The 21603-nt window shown below is 36.7% G+C and overlaps 3 protein-coding genes and 1 long non-coding RNA gene across 6 annotated transcripts; 3 read left to right on the forward strand and 1 right to left on the reverse strand.

Annotated features, from left to right (window-relative positions):
* Nucleotides 1–2416: 2416 nt before the first annotated feature.
* LOC110855458 lies at nucleotides 2417–4986 on the forward strand. 3 transcript variants are annotated; one of them, XM_022103866.2, is made up of 3 exons: nucleotides 2417–2515; nucleotides 2899–3427; nucleotides 4613–4986. In XM_022103866.2, exons 2-3 carry the CDS (start codon nucleotides 2909–2911, stop codon nucleotides 4844–4846), a joined length of 753 nt encoding a protein of 250 aa, XP_021959558.1. In that variant the 5' UTR covers nucleotides 2417–2515; nucleotides 2899–2908; the 3' UTR covers nucleotides 4847–4986. The 3 variants fall into 3 exon arrangements, with proteins under 3 accessions (XP_021959558.1, XP_035711855.1, XP_035711854.1); XM_035855962.1 differs by having other exon boundaries at nucleotides 2432–2530; XM_035855961.1 differs by having other exon boundaries at nucleotides 2492–2530; nucleotides 2867–3427.
* A 707-nt stretch (nucleotides 4987–5693) lies between these two features.
* On the reverse strand, nucleotides 5694–9093 carry LOC110855460 (beta,beta-carotene 9',10'-oxygenase-like). The gene is made up of 6 exons (XM_022103868.2): nucleotides 8796–9093; nucleotides 8463–8694; nucleotides 8298–8383; nucleotides 7591–7628; nucleotides 6991–7365; nucleotides 5694–6459 (listed from the first exon to the last, which is right to left on the reverse strand). Exons 1-6 carry the CDS (start codon nucleotides 8933–8935, stop codon nucleotides 5735–5737), a joined length of 1596 nt encoding a protein of 531 aa, XP_021959560.2. The 5' UTR covers nucleotides 8936–9093; the 3' UTR covers nucleotides 5694–5734.
* A 1465-nt stretch (nucleotides 9094–10558) lies between these two features.
* Nucleotides 10559–11634, forward strand: LOC118437152. Its single transcript, XR_004835905.1, has 2 exons — nucleotides 10559–10839; nucleotides 11231–11634. It is a non-coding gene; the product is annotated as an uncharacterized LOC118437152 (long non-coding RNA).
* A 2593-nt stretch (nucleotides 11635–14227) lies between these two features.
* On the forward strand, nucleotides 14228–16780 carry LOC118437285. The gene is made up of 2 exons (XM_035856216.1): nucleotides 14228–15106; nucleotides 15990–16780. Exons 1-2 carry the CDS (start codon nucleotides 14301–14303, stop codon nucleotides 16582–16584), a joined length of 1401 nt encoding a protein of 466 aa, XP_035712109.1. The 5' UTR covers nucleotides 14228–14300; the 3' UTR covers nucleotides 16585–16780.
* The last annotated feature ends 4823 nt before the right edge of the window (nucleotides 16781–21603 follow it).

Genomic DNA, 21603 nt, shown 5'->3' on the forward strand with positions numbered 1-21603 from the left:
GCCACCGAAATGACGCTGATTAACAAGCATGCCCACGTTTCAGGGTCAAACGGAGAAACGAAAGTTTCAATTCCACCCGCCATAATCGGCGGGTTGGTAACCGTTACGAAGTTGATAGAGTTGAACCTAACCACGTAAATTATATCTCGTAACCCAATGTTGTTTAAGCGTGGAAAAATGACAAGGCCGAAACTTCTAAGGGAAAACAAAAGCTTATGGTGACCAGTGTCCTGTAATAAGGTCAGATTATACTTTTCCGCAATTGTTGCCACAGGGCAGAATTCTGGAAATTCTGATTTTAAATATCCGCGGTGAAATGGGCCACAAGTTACGTTTATAGAGCCTTGAAAGAAGGCCAGATATTTTCGCATATCTCGGTTCTGAGCGTCCCAAGACTGTCGAATACTTGAAAATGATAAGATTTTTAGTTGCTTGAACGTGATTGGATTGCACGTCAAGCACGGAATGAAGACATCGGGTAAGGTGTGACTACCCTCGAGAAGTATAAGTTTCGCGGAACCTACAATTTGTGCGGCTCGTTTAAAGCATATTGCATCACGGTCACGAACAGTGCGACCAAATATGTATTCTTGTCGAAATATTTCGCTTAGGATGATGATTAAGTATTCACATTTTATATATCCAGAGACCGCCGTAGATTGTGGGGTGGCTTCAAGTCTGACAAAGACCGATTTAAATCGCAAGGATTTTTCCGTTTTCTGATAAACATACGCCTGCAAAGTATTCCCCCAGTCGGGAGGGAGGAAATCAGACTGCGTGTGGCAAATCACGATGTGGCGTAGAGGAGTGAACGGATTACCGGCGATCACTGCCTTGAAGTGAGACCAATCGGCGTCCTTGTCGACCATTTTGGAACACTTTGGAGCGAATATGAAGGTGAGGTCGGCATCAAGAAATACATCGCGCCACGCACCTGAGCACAAGTAACACGATGACACTGCGATGAATAAGAAAAAATCCATTGGAAAGAGCAGCATCTCGACAATTTTAAATTCAGGTTTGCATGTTTAAAAATTATTGTGGCCTTTGGCTTCTTGATGTTATTCCCTAGTATGCATTGCAATAGAATATCTGTACTTGGTTCTACACGTGTCATCATGAAAATGAATTCCAATTAATTTTACATCCTCTTTTTATGTATGTAAACTTAGTTTTGGCATTTAAACGTCAAAAGAAAACACAATTATTCTCGATTACTGTAAATCGATACAAAATATGGTTTCATTCATGTGGACCGCTAGCCAATACATTTAGTACATTGTACATACATATTTACATAAAAATACAAATGAATATTGCTCAATCTTCTTAAATAACTACTTTGGATAAATGTAATGACGCTCAAAAGTGCTTACGTACATAGTTATCGAAGAAAATAGATTGCAAATTTCGGGACAGGATGCGGAAAACAAGCTATTTCTACCTTGAGGGTTTCCTCGATTATTTTTATTTGCATCAATATAAACATGCAATGATTAGGTACATATTATGTTGTGTTCATGTTTTTGCATAATAATGAGACTTAATAAATGAATTCCGAAAACTTTAACATTGTTCTTATGACAGATTTTTCAAAAACGTAAAAATTCGACTTATTCCAATTTTTGTACGGCGCTGGTCGATCAGATTTTGAATGAATGTATGTATGTATGTAAAATGATAATAGCCTTCTGCGTTTTACACAATACATTTTATCTGCATTTCTTATTCTCTCCGAGTACAATCCAATGCTTCAATGAATAAATACTATGCACAATAATTCAACGTTCGTGCACACATATGCAATGTATGCATTTTTTCAAATATAGTATTGTGAATGGTCACATTTTTCTTATCTGGAACGATGCAAATTTACCCAAGTCTCTCTCGTAGCCATCTAATAAATATGAAACGTCACTTACAAGATTGTTAGATTTTGAAAATGACTACTTACGCAGTATTATATTCAGATAACATGTCGCGTTGGCAACAACTGTCGCAGGTCACGTTCACATATACACGTATGGACATAAATACGTACATTTATACAATCGTCAGGCGCTTAGCTTTTTCCAAATTAATGTATACATATATAATAACAAAATTCTGCAAATAACATATACATACATAAACATATTCTCTGCGAATACAGTTTTATACTCAAATGAAGATCAATACATGCAATCGTCATGCAGCATTGTGTGCGGAATAAACGCACCGATCTTATTGTATATACATACATATGCAGGTCTGTATGCATCCAGCAAAGTATTACAGACTGAAGTTATTCCAATCTGCCAATCTCTTGTGCAGTTGAAAATTTGAGGGGAAATGTTTAGCTTAAGCTGTGCAGTAATCAAATGAACGATTAGATTACAACTTGACTAAAGTATTTATGTAGTACATGAGTTCAAAGGTTTCTTTGTTGAGTGGTGAAGTTATGTAATAAAATCCGACATTTTACTCATTCTCCTCATTCTCTCAGCTACAGAAATCGTCGAGCTCATACAATTTAGTACGTTATTTTCTGGTAAGATTATTTACACTCTTAGAAAACTGGTATTAAATAATTGCCGACGAGAGTACAGATGTGACTTTATCGGCGCTGCGAATAACGGGAATCACCGGTTGGAAACGCTGTTACCACTTTGTCACAAAGTACGACCAATCGGGTTCCAAGTTATTACAAAGTCAATACTAGTACCGAGTATGCATAGAACTTACTCCCCCAGCTTTTTAAGAGTGTAAAATTCGTATATATGTAATATGATGCACATACCTATGTATAAATAAATGCAAATATATTCAGATATAATTTATTTATATATTTATCTTGTGGACTCGTAAATTTTACTACAAATTTTAGTGCTACTATACGTAAATTTACAAAATACGTAGACCCATCACCATGAGCGATTCCTACAGTGATGACGGCAGCGATGACGAAAGATACGTTTTCGAAATGAAGTCTGAAAAATATTTGAAGGCTGTGGGAAATTTTAACAGAGACGTGGCATCCTTCGAGGCAATAATTCCTGACTTGGTTCACCTGTCCAACAAGGAAAGAGGACAATATGTCGCTGAAAACTATCAACCCTACCTGTTCGGGTTGCACGATCGTCCCAAACGTGTCAAAATGGGTATTGTCCTTGGCAACATAGATGAACTGAAAACGATCTGTAGAGGATTAACAGTTGGATGGAGGCTCTGGCCAGATTGTTGGGCCGGACTTATGATGATGCTGGACTATCTGGCTGACCATACCCTGACCCCTGATATAAAAAGGTTGGACCCAGATTTCCTGCAAGTAATTAAAGAAATCGGAAAGAACGAAGATTGGTCCAACAATGTGGTCGGACCCGATTTGGCCTCCCAAGCTAAACATATACTCAGCCTGTACAACCTCCCTGCGGGTTATAAGAAGAAGGTTAGTTGGGTTTTATTTTTCTAATTTTTTCAACAATTTCTAAAAATTGCACAAGTTTACAAATGATTAAAAATGTCGATAAGATTATGTATGACAGATGGGACATATAAAGCAAGTTAGAAATTTGTACCGCAATTTCCGCGTCTAATTGTAAGAATTGATAATTCCTTCATTCACGCTTACAAATATATTCTTCTGTGTGAAGTAAAAATGAAATCCATGCATGGGATTTTTTGTAAGGTTTTAAACATCAAGTAAGAAAATTTAACAGTCAAATTATTAGGGCGGGTAAATCGGGTAAAATACCCGTTGGGTACAGGGCATTCCCAAAAAGGCCGGTACTGGGTAATTACCAGGTACCTGGGGCATCCCTGGTCAAAATTGAAGAAAATCAATTGAAGCCTACATACGCATTTCTTGTCACCCGAAAATTCAATTTTGTTTCTATGTATCTGTCACTCGACAACTTTTACATACGACACAAATTTAGATGAACAAAAATCCTCCTCTTTCAACTTTATTTATCTCGATTAAAATTTCCGTTGAGCACGATATTGAATTCAGAACTACATCTGGTAGCAACCAATTGAATTTCCACGAGTTTCTGTAAAAACTCAATGTTTATTTCAACCAGTTTCCAAGTTTTGATTTTTTTGGCGAAAATCACCAAAACTTCTCTTTTTAACATTGGTCGGTATAGGGAAAATTCCAGAATTTGTGAAGAAAAATATCCAAAAAAGTCTTTTTACCATCGAGTTTTCCACAAAATATCAGAGAAACACTCGGATTTTGAGCAATTTTTAAAGAAGCTGCATTTTAAAAAAATACGTGATATGACACATTTAGTCCTCAAGAGAGAGTCGTGATGGTCCGTCATATGACGAATTCGGTATGCAACGGATTTTTTTTAAATACGTGATATGACGTATTTGGTCTCTTGGGACATGTTTTGAAATACGTTATATGACGTATTAAAGTGAAAAGAGGTTAATAAATAAATCACAAATTACATATATATGTATGTATGTACGTATGTATATGTAATTATGCATTCAATTATATTTATCACTAATATGTAACCATTCCTGAATGTGTAAAGGCTGTTGGATATGATGCAATAAATAAATTATTTATTATTATTATGTATACGTGTAATTATAGGTATGTATGTGTTGATACTTTCAGGTAACTCTGATTGATCCCTGGATAATCTCTATGTGCATGGGACTGCCACTTAGCGCTAAAGAGTTTGAGCATACCCACCACAAAATCTGTGACGGGGTGGGTTGCCTCGAAGTTGAGACGGACACGGTCAAGTTTAAGCATTGTGCAAAATGTAAGAAAGCATTTTACCATGCGAAGGAGTGCCAATCCAAAGCGTGGAGGGCTGGCCATAAGAAAGTTTGCACGTCGTCATAAGAAAGTAGTAATGCATGAATTCATGAGCATGTCTAGATAAATACATGCATATTTATCTCCAAATTTGGTGGAATACTATTATTTTGTAAATGATATAAATTACATATGTACTGAAATGCGCAATAAAACTTAGTATTTACATAAAACAGAACGAATCATAAACATTTATTAGCACTCTTCATAGAGTAATAGTTAGTAGTTCATGGAGAATGCAAAATTAATGTATATTTGACGTAAGGTACGTTCATAAAACACGTAACGGATCAGAGAGGAAGCGAGGTCTCGGGGTCACATGATAGCCTGCACTATGTACATGTTAATCAAGAAACAATTAGCCATCATTCTTTAATAACAGGATATCTTTACTGATTTAAAAATTATTTAAATGCTTATTGTCATATTGTTTTAATTTGGAATTAAATTGTTTTGCATAAATTCCAATGATCACATGGGGCCGGGCCTGGAAAACTTCCCAGGGCCGGGCCACGCAAGTTTGGGCACTGTCTACATAGATCCATAAGTAATTAAGAGGCAGTATAATTTCTGCAATTTTACATCTCTGATAGCATCTCCCTGTGAGGTTTATAGATAGAAGTAAACTTGACAATAACTTTGTGCTTTTAATACCGATAGTATGGATACCCTCTACTTGCGTATGCAAGATATGCCATACATAAGTACTTCAACAACTTACAATTAAACTTATGCAACCCATAAGAAACATGATGATTGAAATAAAAATTTGACCATTCGTAGTAATGACGTTGAAGGATGTGTTGCATCATAAAGGTTACAAATCATTCTGAGTATATTAAAACATGCAAATATCTCTTTTAAAGAAATGGATTCTGATTTATTTTTAAACCGACATCAATTTAATTTAACCACTTATTTAGACAACCAAACTGAATGAATCCCGATGGGAATTTCACAATCAAAATAAGCTCTGCCAACTTCCTTCAAATTTTTGGAATCTAACCAAACAACGAAATCCTTCTCATCCGTTTCCGTATAGTTTACCACTGTCACAACTATTAAACCGTCATCTTCAAGTGCTGAGTTAGGTTTGCCTATAAAAGTAGGTTCACCCACGTATTGATGTCCACCAGCGTCCCAAATAATATATTTCCTCGTGTGCAGGTCAAATTTTATGATTTTATTTTGATGCCGAGAAGCACAAAATGCTCCCGTGGCCCAGAAAAAGCGGAGCTGTTTTCCGTAAAATCGCTCATTCCAGGTTGGGAAATCCATCTTCAGGTCGGAAATGACTTCCGGTTCTAGAATAATTTTATCCCCGATCCGAACCGCTTTTCCGGTGGAATTAAGCTTAACCAAATTTTTGTTTTCGGGGAATTTTCCTATTTGGTCTTCTATCGTGTTTAAGGGGATGACATAACGGAGAAGGCGTGGACAATCGGGATCCTTCAGGACATTTCCGGTCCGAAGTTTGGTAACTAGTTGGATGTCCATAAATTGAATGTTTCGCATGCTAAAGAGGTCCACGATTAAATGGTTATTTTCTTCGTAACAATTTAAAATATGGAGGAAGAAGAAGGGATCTTTGGAAAATATTTCGGTCTTGACCACTTTGTGGGTGTTCTTGTCGAAAATGTCTGAAAATTTAGGTATTTACAAGTTTAATTGGTTGTGCAGAATATAAATATTTGCCTTTTGAAACAAGAGATATGTAATTAATTGTGATAGAATAAGTAAGTTTATTAAATATTAGAATGGCCGTGAGTTTTTAAGCCAGTTTTTGTCAGTTATTATTTTTCTGAAGATTTCTTAAACTTGAGATGAGATCTCCTGCTTCAAAAACTGTCAAAATTTGAGATGTGTTTTTTTAGAAATCGGCAACATTCTACTGTACATATTCGCTATGAAGAACTTAAAAAGTTCCTAGGGTCAAGAAATGATAAAAAATGTGACGATTTTGCAGATAAGTCATCGTGCTAAACAGAAAATATTTTCAGTGGCCGCGGAAGTTTGAGGAGAGAAGGACCGTGCCCTCAAGATAACTCGATGTCCCCATCATCTTCCCATGTTATATAAACCCATCCCTCCCCTATCCTGCAATATACTGTCCCAAGTTGCCCCTGCAGATTCCACGCCCCCTGACACCATTTAAATTTGCTGTTACTTACAAAATTGATTCTTCCTCTTGGGATACCAGTCCATCACTTCCCTCTGACAGAACCCTTTAAACACCAACTTGATCGCCTGGGCAGAATTGAAGTGGCAAGGTTCGTCAATCCAGAGTACGAAATTCTTCGACATTCCGAACGAATGGAGATAAGGAGCCTCGACTTTGTACCGGCATGGGTGCGACCCTATGATTTTCCCTTTTTTCAAACTCTCCTGCAGAGAACTTGACTTTAATTTAGGCGGATACTTGACAACCTTCCATTTGGTGGTAGGAATCATGTCAAGGCCAACGTTGTTTGTCTCTCCTGTTTCTGGGTCGGTCAATGGGTGTGACGATAAGGCGTAAAGGTTATCCTTAGCGGCGGAGTCGTACCCTGAATAAGTTTAACCGATTTTTAGTATGATGCACGTTTAAAAATCATGCTACCCTTTTGAAAAGTAAGGAAATGCACGTTAAGCTTGAAATTAAGTAACTGAACTAAATCTAGAGTACATAATGTTAACGTTTTACTTATTTGTAATTTAGAATTGAGAGTGCAATTACTTTTCAGAAGAGTAACATTATTTTTAAGAGTGTTGCGAAGATGCGTGTGAATTACGTGATACGGTGTGTAAAGTTTTGGGATCCACTTCGAACCTGTGTAGGAATGAAAGTATATTTTCATAAATTTCCCAAAATATTATTTAGATACACAATATCAATTATGAAATTGGTTTAATTGGGAAAATTAATGATACTATCTGTATATTAGGGGTATTCATCATTTTTTCGTATCCGCTTATCCTAAAATAAGTTACGACCGTTACTACAAGATTTGTAAGCGGAGAACGATTTGCTCATCAAAAATCGGTTGCAAAAATAAGCTTATGATTTCTACGAAATTTAACCCTTTATTTTTTAATCGTAAACTAACAATGGAGGTCTCCCAACGTATGCTTATAGATTTGGACCAAACTAGCGTCAATCGATCGCAAATATAATTAATAGAAAATTTGCAAATGGAACTATCTTCCAATGCTCAAGTTTAGCGGAGATATTTGCATAAAAAGAGAAGAAAATGCACCCCCAAGGCTGGCAAATTTTTCAATTTTCAAATTTACTGCGCATTTTTCCCGGTTTGGATGCGAATATCTCCGCTATACCTGCGCATTGGCAGATAGTTGCATTTGCAAATTTCCTACTAATTATATTTGTGATCGATTGACGCTAGTTTGGTCCAAATCTGTGAGCATACGTTGGGAGACCTCCATTGTAAGTATGTACTTTAAGAAACTTGCGTATTTTTCGTAAAAATTGAGTACATACATAAATCCCGCGTGGTTGGTCACAATTGGATTTCGACAGATATCCGAGGTGCAGATGTATTGACAATTATCGGTCGGCTTAGGGATCTGCATAGTTTTAAAGGGTCTAGTAAATTTTCGTAATATTTCGCAAACTTTTGCATTCTACTAATTTCTTCTATCTTACCATGGACGACACAATTTTTCCCAGGGCAGATTTAGCATCGGAGCCAGCCGTTCTGGTATAAAATTCTGAAATGATTGGCTTCTGTTCAGCTTCTGCTTTTTTGAATGCCTCCGACTGAAGAAATTTTGACGTGAAGGCCACACTTCCGGTCTTTCCTCCTACAACTTCAAACTTTGTGATCATCAGGTACCCGTCGTGGACGTGGTTCAGCCTGAATTTAGGATAATCCCACCTAATAAAATATCACTATTTTCATTTTATGCTCTAATAAAACTGGTATTAAATCTATTGGTAAAATAAAATTCGGAGTAAAGTTCCAATTCTACGACTTACTTTGCCGGACAACTTCGTAAAATTTGGCCTGTTGCCCATTCCGGAATTTCTCCAATTATTTTGGCCACCTCTGCTTTTCTAGTTTCCTTTAAGGATTTGAAAACCTTTACTTTGTTTCCTCTCGTTGCCATGGTTTCCATTTAAATAAATTGCTGTAAGTTCTCAATCTGTTTGTAAATTTTGTATTTAGCTAAAAGCCACTTTAACAAGAGAACAAATCTGTTGAAGCTTTGTAGATGTTACTTGATGCACTGCGAATTAATTACAACATTGGCGCAAATGTATATTCCTAAATTTTTCTCCACACTCTTAAAAATACTGTTACACTTTTGAAAAGTAAATAAATACACTTAATTATAAACTATCAATAGGTGAGCTGTACTAAATCCAGAGCAAACTTTACTCTTTACCAAGTTAACGTTAGACTTGGTTTAGTATAATTTACTTAATTTAGAAGAATTCAGACTGTATTTACTTTTGAGAAGGGTAACATCATTTTTGTGAGTGTAAATACATGGGAAGTGCAGTAATAAAGACACGCGTTTTGATACAGGAAAGCTTATGTGCATGTACAAGGTGCCTGAGTACAAATATCTGTTTAATTGATCCGGCATAAACTATGACGATAGCACGTGCGGAGCATTTAAAAAAATTGAATTTCTTCCTGTGCGCATTCAAAGATTTAGATCTTCATGTTTAGACGAAAATTGATTTTAAGCAATAATCTTTCATGCCCATGAAACACTAAAATGAGCAGTTAAACATAAGTAAATATGTATCTAGGAAAAGGATGTGATCCATCATTGCTGAATGCAGGATGAGTATATTTAGGATTTTATTTGATCATGCATAATTTACTTACCCACCATGGGCCAATGATTTAAAAAGTTGTGTACGTGGGCCATAATGGCCACGTACACAACTTTTTGTATTTATTCGTGCCATAAAATGGTTTGTTATGCATGTATTTATGATATGATTATTCAATTTTTTAATCAATTTTAGCAATTTTTTTTGTCATTATTTATTATTTGAAACGTATTGAAACTTGTATTTACAAACGAAAATGTTGTATTCATTTTGATATTATTGCGAAGTTGCGAAGTCAACCGGAAAGAATTTCCCACTTGATTAACATTGGAGGGGGCTTAAATTCAAATCACTGTAATAACAATGCGATATGTACATATGTATCTATGTGCAAACATGCGTATATATGAACATATTCCAATATTTAGACCAAAATTTCGTTTTTTTGGACACCCACCCACCCCCCTTTGAACGTGTGTCACATAAGCACGATATCATTGGGCCCTTACCACCCACCTACCCCTCTTTGAGTTATGAAGTTTCCGAACGTCCCCAAAGTGGTATCAGCTCGTTAGTATACTAAATATGCCATATTTTTAGCAGTGTGGGCAGGTGCATATTTCATGTAAACCTGAAACTAAGCGTGCCCTAACCCATTCCTAAATAGGAGTCAGTCAAATGAAGGTTTTCCATAAACTTATTATGTACCTTCTAGATAAAATTATAAAAAGTTGTGTCCAGAAATAAATCGACCCCTCATTTACATACCTCGCCCTTCTTGGAAAACTCGTGCACACAAATAGAAAAAAAGGTTTAGATGTATTTATGTGCTTACCTGAGAACGGCATGCATTATAAATGCTTAAAGTAATGTAGCCCGACCTGATTAACTCAAACGTATGTACATAAATAAATAATATTTATTGTGTGTATGTATGTATAATTAGGTGGGGACTTCTTAGCGATAGGCAAGGAATTTCTAAGCATTAAAGGACACAAGACGCATTAAAGACAAGTGAATAACCCTTAGATATATATATATATATATATATATATGTATATATACATATAGAATTGGGGAGCATGGCTCGAAAAATTTTAGTCAGTTAAGAAGTAGACAGCTATACGCAACCACCTCCAGTGTTTCGTGATCCACCACGTATCAAAGTAAAATTTTCTATTTGTACTAGAAATTTGAGAGGATATATATTTGCATACGCCGGGATACCTCCATTGTAAGTTATCCATAAATTATTCATTAGTTAAAAATCTTGCGTATGAAGGTTAGCCCCTTACTTTCAAAATTACTCCGCCTCTTGTAAAAAAATTCCTGATCGGATTTTAATAAATTTATTTGAAAAAACTTAACGCATTTAGTTACATAATTGTGATAAGTACTTATGTATTAGCACGCAAACCTTGCACCTGAATAAAATTCAACGAGTTGGGCCGACTCGGTTGGCATATGTTGTAATTTAATTTTTTACGTGCGTGTTATGTGCTTTAAATCTAAATATTTCAACTGGCTGAATTGCAAATTAATTTGCGAGCATTTATTACTCACAAATTCTAATACCGAATTATACTTGTAAACACATTTGTACATATTAATTTCTAAAATTTCAGAATTGGTCGGAATGGTTTCAAAATATTTGGTTATCCTTCTTCTCGTGGCATCCTCCACATTTGTGCATGCGAAGGTCGTCCTGGATAACGTGATATATGACGACCGAGCGGATTGCCGTCGGGACGGGTACGGCGTCACGGGCTGCTATGTGATGGGATACAACAGGGACGCCGCTTGTCGTGACAGTTTCCATGCGGGGTCAAAATTTGCAGGATATTTGGATGATAATGATGGCTGTTTTCTGACGCATAGGTTCTGTTGCAAGTCATAAAATGTGGAAGAAACGCTTCACAATAAAATTTTTAATTAATTATTAATTAAGTTAATTTTATTTTAACATTTGTATTTTGTCGATTACGACGCAAAATAAATTGGAATTGTTGTCAGAATATTTAAACTTAAATTTATGCAGTTTTTGAGCACTTTATAAAATCCGTAAACTTATATTTTTTTGTGGACAATTAAGCAGCTTGAAAATTTTTTCTAGTTTAAATAGTTCACTCTGATCAAGGGCATCTTTTCATTTGTAAAAGTTGGTCAACTAAATTTATAAGATTATCGTATTTTACAAAATTACAAAGGTCTGCGCGAATTGTGTAGTTGTTTTAAAATGTGGATTTAGTCTTCTGTGATATTTACATAAACAGAATAACTATTTAATTATGCTACATTGATCAGTACACGTTTTCCTTGACATGCATGATTATGCGTAAATAATCTAAACAAATCCTTAAACAAACGGTAAAACTTAAAGTATGTATGTGTTTTACCATCATTCCTGAAATGATTAAATATTTAAATGATTGAGCTACCGTAGCTCAATCATTTATTGGTAGCTCAACTACCAATTAGTTTAATGACCCATTGGTAGCATCCCACAAGAAAGAATGTCATCGCCCAGTACAAATGATCGGTTGCCATTTATGCATGAATAAACTATTAATTAAGCTATTTCGTGCAAGAAAAAAATTACGGCTAATCACGCTGAGTAAATGAATTAATTGGTCGTATTAATGATGCCCTCCCTCATCAGTTTAACGAGGGTATCCACATTTAAATGCATGCACATACATACTTAAAGAACGTCCGGGAATGAATGGGAATGGTCTGAAAATGTGGTCATAAAATCACAATGAGTTATCGGAATTTTAAACTTTTTGCATATGTATAATACCAAATACGTACCTACATAATTTAGTTAATAGCTAAGGCCGCCACACCCCCGTTGGCGACTAGTTCGATTTTCTTGCGAAGATTTTTCATTAAATTTTTTCCCGAAGTTTTTGCCACTTCCGAGGTGATTTTCTTCCATCGTCCTTTGAATTTTCGAAAGGTGTCAGGCACATCTTGAAGCCGGGAGTATACTGACTTAGAACGTGCCCAGAATTTTTCGATTGGACGGAGTTGGGGTACATTAGGTGGGTTGATATCTTTTGGTACGAAATCAATATTTTTCTTTCTGAGGTACTCGGTCACTTTCTTTGCATAGTGACAAGTGGCGAGGTCAGGCCAAAACAAAACTTTATCATTTTTGTGAAACCTATTAATAAATGCTTCCAATCCAGCCTTGACGCAATTTTTCAGATAAATATCTTGATTGATATTCCCTTCGAGAACTACCGGGTCTGATACATGTCCGTGACTGGAGATGCATTGTCAAATGCAATATTTCTTTGGAAATTTGTCTTTTTTTCGTACTTTTTCTTCATAAGCCACTTCAGAGGGATCCGAGCTATGAAAAAAATGACGCCCTGGAAGATTTGAAGGGTCAACCGGAACATACGTTTCGTCATCCAGGATCACTACTTTTCCACGCATTTTCTTCAACAATTTTTGACAGCAATCCTTGATCCGACTTTCTTGTACGGGCTTGTAATTTGGTGCAGGTTTTTTGGTCCTTGCTTTGATTCCTAATTTATGGACCTTAATTTCCCCCAGGTAGCTTTTGGAAATTTTGACTTTCCTGGCAGCTACAGCTACTGACGTTGATGGCTTGGTTTTGAAAATTTTTTCAATTCTATTTTTCACTCGAGTGGTCGCTAGCTTCGCCGGACGACCAGCTGGCTTCTTGAATTGCACATTTTCGGAATCCTTGAACTTTTTTATGTAGGAATACACATTTGAACTTGGAATTCCTTCCTGCTTAAAAAAGTTCCAGGTCACCTTGGAGTCTCGGTTGGCTGTCGTGTTGTAGAACTCCATCACTCGTTTTGCTAACAGCTCCCTTTCAAACAAGCTTCTTCTACCCTTATCCATTTTTGAAATTTAAGAGTGATATACCAAATTGACCCTAATGAAGTGGGCTTTCAGAAATTTAAATTATTATAGTTCGCGGGTTTATTGATTTGTCAATATACTCGCTAGAGCGCGCATTCCCATTCATTCCCGGACGTTCTTTACGTACATTAGTTGTCTTAAAGCTATTCACAATACTTATTTGTACCTTGAATTCTCTGCGGTGAGAGTAATGCTTTCGTAGTAATTAAAAATAATGCTGTGTAAATACAGGGCGTTACACCCGTCAGGAGCAAACATGCCCTGACTTGTTAGGTTTATCTACGTCAATCTTCCTATTAGGGATACACACTCTTAAAAAATGTTACCTTTTGCAAAATAGATCCACTTTTATATAATTCTGCATTAAGGAAACTATACAAAATCAAGATCAAATTTTACTCTTTATTAGGCTAACCTTAGTCTGGATTTATGCACATAGTTTAGTTAATATAGAATTTAAAGTTCATTTACATACGTACTTTTCAAAAGAATAACATTATTTCTAAAACTGTTATTTTGGGTTTATTGTGTGTAACGACCGATTCAATCTATTGTGCAGCGTAATCGGTTTGTCTTTAATGACACCTGTCTCCTGTTGTGCATATGTAGTTGTAAATATTTAATTTACTTGGTGGTTATGGCGATGAACCTTTTTACCTTCCATAACACGGAATACAAATATATTGCCTGTGTTAGGTGTTCAGTCTGCTATTGGAGGAGCGTTAGACACATGAGGAATTAAAGATATTGCATTTTTTGTAAAATTCCTGACATTTAGTAAACCTTATAAAAATGTCTTTGAAAATGCCAAACTTTCAAGGTGCCCCCATAATTTTAGGGACGCATCGCCTCTTCACTCAAACAGTGGTCGATTCAGTGTACAATTTAAGGGCTGCCGACTTTTATGGATATTCGGGCCCCATGCTCGAGAGGAATTCAACTCTGCCAGGGATTGCCAAAATTGCGGCAGAATTTTCAAAATTTTGTAATTTTACCCCCATTGTTAAAGAACTTGATGAATTAGGAAAATCTGAAAATTTTACTGGGGCCGTGATACCGTTCGTGGTTGGAAGTGTTGTCTCAAAAACGAAGAATTGTTGCGGGGGGCATATTGAGACTAGTGTTTCCCTCTCGTTTTATCACGAATTTAATTTCGCGTATTGCGATTTCAACCGGGAAATTGTGCCGAATGATGTGTCTTTGTTGTTATATCCGATGGATTCGATGACTTGGATATTTCTGCTAGTTTCTTCAATGTTACTTTGTATTTATTTCATTGTTGGGGGGAAACTGAGAAAGGGGTGGGAAGATAAAAGTGGCGCTATCTTTTCAGTTTTTGCCACGTACCTTTTATTTAATTGGAAAACCAGGACTACAAATAATTCGGGTCTTTTAATCCTCTGGAGTTTTGTGTTTATCGTGTTGAATAATTGTTACAGTGGAGTGCTAACGAGCTTGCTAGTAGCACCGTTGCAGCTGGACGTTATCACTGGAGTAAAGGGGCTAGTTGAGAAAAAGTATAATTTGACGTTTGGAACGTTCGGAGCTTTCAGTTATGTTTTAATTTTGGTGGGAAATTTGCTAGAGTCGCAGAAAGTGTAAGTGGTAAAGATATTTAGCAGAGATACGCATGTGATTAATTGACAGTGATTATCGGATTAAGGATTAATAATCATTAATTCCAAAAAATAGTTTAATGCAATTAATTCTTAATAATCAATCCGGACTAGGGCTGCCAAATCCGTTCCAAATTTTCAAATCCGGATTTCGGATTATCCGGTTTCGTCTGAGCCCAAATCCGGATTTGAATTATTTATTGTTATTATCAAGGTCCTTAATAATTGAACGAGTTTGATAGATGTCGAATACATTTTTATAATCTTCAATCGAAATATAAGCTTTTTTGAAATTTTCATCATGGTTTAAAATTTTTTGACCATATGTAGTTTATTGGTATATTTTTAAGTTGAGGGACTAAAAAATGTGAAATTTCATAAAAGGTGAGGTTGATGTAGAATATGGTAAAATAACTACCTGGGATGAATAACATGAACAAACATTTTTTTAAACACTTTTCCCAACAATTTGTATCTTTGCAATGCACATGAAAATTAGTTTTTAAATTCAGAAAATCCGGATTCATTCCAAAATGAAATCCGGATTTCGGATAATTCGAAATCCGAAAAATCCGGATTTTTCGAATTAGAAGTATCCGGATTTGGCAGCCCTAATCCAAACGAAATTGAATAACTTGATTAATATGCTAGTAATTTAATTAAGGAATAAAAGTTTAATTCTTAATCATTAATCCCTGCGAAATTGAATTACTTTATTAATCCAACGATAATCTAATCTCGGATTAATATTAATCCTTAATCCCAGAAGAATTCCAGCAATGACGTATGTATATATCTGCAGAAGATAGTTAACAGTATTTTGGCGGGACCTGTAAATTCAAATTTTTCGGTGTATTTTTTACAGAAATTCAGACAACTCTTCCCTCCCGGGACTCACATTATCAACCGCGTTGAAGCTCCCCACGTTACCCGAATTCATAGAAACGGTGGCATTTACGCCAAAAACAGCAACGTTCGGACCCTGGGAATATTCTTCACAACTTTGGAACACTCTTCAAAATCGGAATGACGAATACAACGCAAGAACCAAGCATAAATCGAAGCAAAGGTCATGCCACATTGGGAGGGAGTTGAGTTCACAGGATGCAAACCCGACCTTCTGGATTTTCAAATTTCCCGGGAAAGAAACTACCTCCCGGGTGTCACATGCCTTCAATAGAATGCACTCCAGTGGGATCCACGATTATTGGATGAACGTGTTCTTTTGGATGCAGGCATCCCCACGTGCGCAGGATGTCAATAAGTATAAATCAATTTCAGAAGTTAAATCCACCACGGGGGGTAAAGTGTGGCCCTTAGGGTTTGACAGGGGTTCGGTCTCCGTCGTTTTCAGAATCTATTTGATTTGCATTGCTGGATCAGGACTAGTGTTTGGGTTAGAGTTTGTTAAATTTAGTTGGATAATTACTACAAGAATTTACAAATTGTTTACTATTTAAATAGTTTTATCACTTCAAAACGTGACCCTAGTATCAAACGTTACAAACGCGGCAACAAATTTTATAATTTCCCAAACGTAACCACTAATTTTTCTAAAAATGTTGTAAGACATTCCTCATTTTCTTTTAGGCCTTGATAATGAATGGCAGATAGGATTTGAAATAATGACGAATAAAGCAAAATTTTTCTAAGTTTTTTCCACTAAAACTCCGTGTAATCCAATATTACTAAATATTATTATGTAATTTGTCAATTTTTTAATGGAAATGAAGACAGAGCACAAATGCGTGGTGGTAACAGTAGTTAAAACCGGGATCTAGGGCGGCTCATAAATTATGCTTGGCGATGGGGGGAGGGCGCTGTAAGACAGCAATGGTATCGTGTCTATGTTACACATGCTAAAAGGCGAGGGGGGTCTAAAAAGTCGCAAATTTTTGCATGATAATTAATGGACATCCCCTCTGCAAAATTTCAAGTTGACGTCCGATCAACTCCTGTAAAGCTCAGCTTTACAACATTTCGCACATGACGGATATTTATATAAACCCTGCCTTGACTCTGGTTTAAAAAGAGTTTCTAATTATTGAATTTGTTTGCTTGTTTACTAATAGTTTCATGCAAAATAATTTTTATTCTTGTAATTTCATATTAATCAAGTTCATTTTTATTCAATTAATCGGGCGAAATTAATACTCCCGGCGTATAACTCGATCCCACGCTCGCAAACTTCCTATATTATTAATATTTGAAGGGTACGAAGGCGGGAATCAAATTTTGATAAAAGTTATATAAACTTGACGCCGATAGTAATATAAATAATGAGAAACCTGGACGAGTTACATACATACATTACGAAATTTGTTTACAGTACGGATATTTCTTCGTACGTATAATTTCAACCCGATCGTTGTATGTATTATTTATTAACTTTTAATTTTTAAGTAACTTTGCAAAAAAAACGTTCAAGATTTAGGAAGCATCATCCTCTGTAGGTTGTGGTTCGTGGGACTTTTCCAAATCGCAGATAGAATTCCCCCCTTGAAACATCTTAAACTTCGACACGTCCATTTTGTTTGATTCCAGGAAATTTAGTATATTCGAAAGAGATTCTTTGCAGAACTGGAAACAATAAATATATAAAATAGAAGAAATAAATATTATTTCGTAAGCAGTATTAATAAAATATTTAGTTGCCTATGCCAATTGCCTAATATGTGCAACTAGGGATGTGTCATGTCCGAAATGTCCAATTTGTCGTAAATGACAAATTGCACATTTCGGAAAGTTTTGTAAAACTTTTCCGAAAACTTACAAATATGACAAGTTCAAATTTTCATAAATATCTAATTTGCATACGTCGGATATGAATGAAAAATGACTTTTCCCATTTATTGACCTACAGTCGCCAAACTTTCTGAGAATGTTTATGGTCACTAGTAGGTCACGTAGGTCAAAGCATATTTTCTCATATTGGTCATATTTTCGGGTTTTGGGACATATTCATATTCCCGATCATATTTCGGGTTTTTTTCGTTCATTTTATCATTTTTGGCAAAATTCTAAGATTTGGCGACCAAATCGACAGAAAATGACAGAAAATTCAGTTTTCTCACAATGATTCATTGTGAGTAACTTTACGTTTGCAGAAATTTACGTTTGCTTTCGCCTCAGGTGATTTAATTCATTGGGAATGCATTAAATCACCCAGAACTTGTTTATTTAATAAAAAATGAGCATTACAAGAAAATATATCAAAAAATTAAGCCAAAAATTTAAAAAATAAAGTCATTTTGATGGTCATATTTTGGGGATTTTTACGGTCATATTTCATTCATATTTTGAGGTTTTATCGGTCATTCATATCCGACGTCTGCTAATTTGTCCGTCATATCTCGGCCACAATGTACATGGATGGTCAAATTGACCAATAAGACATACGAATATGTGTGCAGTGGCCGCGGAGGCGTGGGGACATGGGGACAATGTCCCCACGGAAATTTTGCCGTGGGGACAGTCAATGCATTTGTCCCCACGGTCTCGGGGGGGTCAAGTACAAAGTAAGGGACAATCACTACCGTATGTTTGAGTCCAGGGTACCCACTATGTTTTTTTGAATCTACTACGACCCCAGATGAAGGATTCATTCATATTTCCGAGTTAAACTCATGTTTGGCGCTGTGGCGTGGCACCAAAATTAAAACTATGCATTTTCGACCAACTGCATACGTCTAATCAAGATTTATGTGGCATTCTCAAACTTTTGTGCTTAAAATGTTCACAAAAGTCGAAATTTTAGGGGAAAAAATCAAAAAGCAAAATTTTAAAATTTTAGAGACAGTTTTATGATTTTTTCAACGAACCCCTATGTTCAATCAAATGCAAATTGCATTTTGAAAGAAATTTAAACACCTAATTTTTTGAAAAATTTCATTACATACGAAAGTTGAACTCCTTGTCATAATTTTTAAAAATTATGAAAATCCGTTCAGGATTTCAAAAGTTATGGCGGTTTTGAAATTAAACAACATTAAATTTGGCGAATTTGGCGCCACGGCACGCGTCAAATGTGAGTTTAACACGGAAATATGAATGGTTCCTTCATCTGGGGTCGTAGTAGATTAAAAAAAACATAGTGGGTACCCTGGACTCAAACAACAGGTAGTGAGTGTCCTTCGTCAGTACTATCTAGAATTTAGGGGTACATTTGAAAAGTCAAGATATCGAACGGATCGATTTAAATGTACCATTGCTTAAAGATGTTATCATAGGGAAATGGCGAAAATTGACCACAATGTTACCAAAACCTAGTGGAGTCAAGACCCCATTGGAAATTAAATTTTGTCTGTATACCAGTTAGAATCGGTCCCATTGGTCTGAAATTTTACAAATATGGGGAAACATGCATGATGAATAAATGGTCAAAAAATATACTGAAATTCGAAATAGAATATGAGTCATTACACAGGGCCCGTGAGAGGGGCGGGAAAGCCGGGGCGCTGAGGCGCCGAGGGGCGCCGCCGAAAATGTAAATTGTTAAGCGATTTCTTACTCAATAGATAAAACCGGATTTTATGAGAGGCTTGAAGTGTATCTACTAATATTTGAATATTCTACTGTATGGAGTCTGTAATTCCCAGATCCCGTTGAGTAGAGCAAAACACCAAGTTTTTTCTAGCAGAGGCCAACGCCGTCCAATTTGGCTCAGCCGGCGGCACCGATTTTGTATGATTGCTCGGAGCCGCAGCGCTGCAACAAAGTTGTAGGACTAGGAAGTCAGATTTACTGGCGGCAACGGTCCTTTAAGTACTACCGAGGGCGCGTCGTAGAACAATATCCGGCGTTGACCTCTGTTTTGTAGGTTCAAGTTCTGAGGGGCTGTTGCTTATTATCATATCCTAGAAAAATCCTAAAGGTTGTTAGGGATTTTGTTTTTGTTGAACTTTTTTGAAAAGATACTAATGGAAATTGAAACAAACTTTTAATCTTCATTTCAAAACAAGTCAATAAGAATTAAATTTTCGGATTCATTGGAACTTTAGTACAATTTCATCTACGTATGTATGTATATGAATTTGTCATACTAATCATTAACATCCTTCGGTCGCAGTTGGTCTCCATGTTAAAAATGAACTTTTGACTTGGTACAAATCATGTGTGGAAAGTATGAACATTAAATGCTGAATCTAAATATTGAATCAGGGTTGCTCAGATACTTAATTTCGATTTGTTTCAACCCGCCCAAAAAACTCGAAAAAACCTCCCAAATCCACGAAAGTCACGAAAAACCAGAGTTCGGTATTTCTAGCTAAAAGACCCGGGTTTTCTATAATTTTGCTTTAGGCATGAGACAAAAATCACTTTTGTGTATGAAGGCGCATAAGTCAAAGTTCAAATTAATTTTCCCAATGACAATTAAAGTCTTTCACATGTAAAACTCAGATTTAGATGGAATTGTTCACTTGTGATTTTTTGAAATATGTTAATAAAATGTTATTTTTTTTAGATAGATAGATAGATTTATTTATTTCTCATCTGATATGGCCGAGGCCCTCATCATTACAAATTACAGAGTTGTACATATGTGCAAATGTAGATAACCAAATAGGTAGGTAGTCAGAGGAATGGAGGAAAAACCTAACTATGGTGGAGAGTTAGGAAAACCTCCATCACCTCTGGGAATGTGGCCCAGAGGTCCATTCGGCTCTGACTACCTGGACACCAGATAGGACAATGAATGATAGAGATCATAGGTAGATTCCATGAGATAGTGGTGATATCCAAATGAGGACGGCGTCGTGACGGCGGAAGCATGATGAGTGAAGGTTGTTGGGCGGGGCGTCCACGGACCACGAACTACCTTAGCACCCTCTCGGGCACGGGCTACGTGTCCCCTTCACGGTCACACAGTGTGACCAGGGCCGAGTGACACTACCCACTTGCCCCTTCACCCCTCACAGCACAACCGGGTCATGGGACCCCCGTAGGCCCGACTACGCTGCCCACCGCCATGCACGACCCCGTCCTCACTCTTCCACCAACCACCCCCCACAGTCACCACCCCGACATACCAAACAATGACCTACCTGGGGGAGTCCTCCATGGCGTAGATCCTCCCGTGCACTGGGTCCGGCGAATCCATCTTCGCCTGATGGCTCAGCTTGTCGTTGCTGGGACGGGTGTGGCAGGGGGTGTCACCAGGCACGCAGGTGGGGGGTGTGAGTGGACGAGGCTCACATGGCGAAAAGCCTGGGACACACTTCACTTGCCCTGGCACACCCGCGACCCAGATGGAAGAGAGAGAATCCAGTTGCAGAGCGAGAGAGAGACACGTCGTGCACGGTTGGAAGCCAAGGAGGATCTCCTCATAAAATGTTATTAATTTGATTGCGAGGCACGGATTTTAATGTCGAAATCTCGGGTTGTCATTAAACTTCGGACCCTATAGAATTTTATCTCGAATTCAAAAATTCGAAAATTTTCCTTCAGAGGGTCTTACCAAACCAAAGCTATTAAAAATC

This window comes from Folsomia candida, unplaced genomic scaffold (assembly GCF_002217175.1).
Source record: "Folsomia candida strain VU population unplaced genomic scaffold, ASM221717v1 Fcan01_Sc012, whole genome shotgun sequence".
Classification (NCBI taxonomy): Eukaryota; Metazoa; Arthropoda; class Collembola; order Entomobryomorpha; family Isotomidae; genus Folsomia; species Folsomia candida.

Coding starts and splice junctions, on each gene's coding strand:
- LOC110855458 (XM_022103866.2), top strand. CDS start 2,909: ATGAGCGATTCCTACAGTGATGACGGCAGCGATGACGAAAGATACGTT. Junction 3,428..4,612: donor CTGCGGGTTATAAGAAGAAG/GTTAGTTGGGTT, acceptor TGATACTTTCAG/GTAACTCTGATTGATCCCTG.
- LOC110855460 (XM_022103868.2), bottom strand. CDS start 8,935: ATGGAAACCATGGCAACGAGAGGAAACAAAGTAAAGGTTTTCAAATCC. Junction 7,629..8,297: donor ACCAACCACGCGGGATTTAT/GTATGTACTCAA, acceptor ATTCCTACACAG/GTTCGAAGTGGATCCCAAAA. Junction 7,366..7,590: donor AACTTTACACACCGTATCAC/GTAATTCACACG, acceptor AAACTTATTCAG/GGTACGACTCCGCCGCTAAG.
- LOC118437285 (XM_035856216.1), top strand. CDS start 14,301: ATGTCTTTGAAAATGCCAAACTTTCAAGGTGCCCCCATAATTTTAGGG. Junction 15,107..15,989: donor TTGCTAGAGTCGCAGAAAGT/GTAAGTGGTAAA, acceptor TATTTTTTACAG/AAATTCAGACAACTCTTCCC.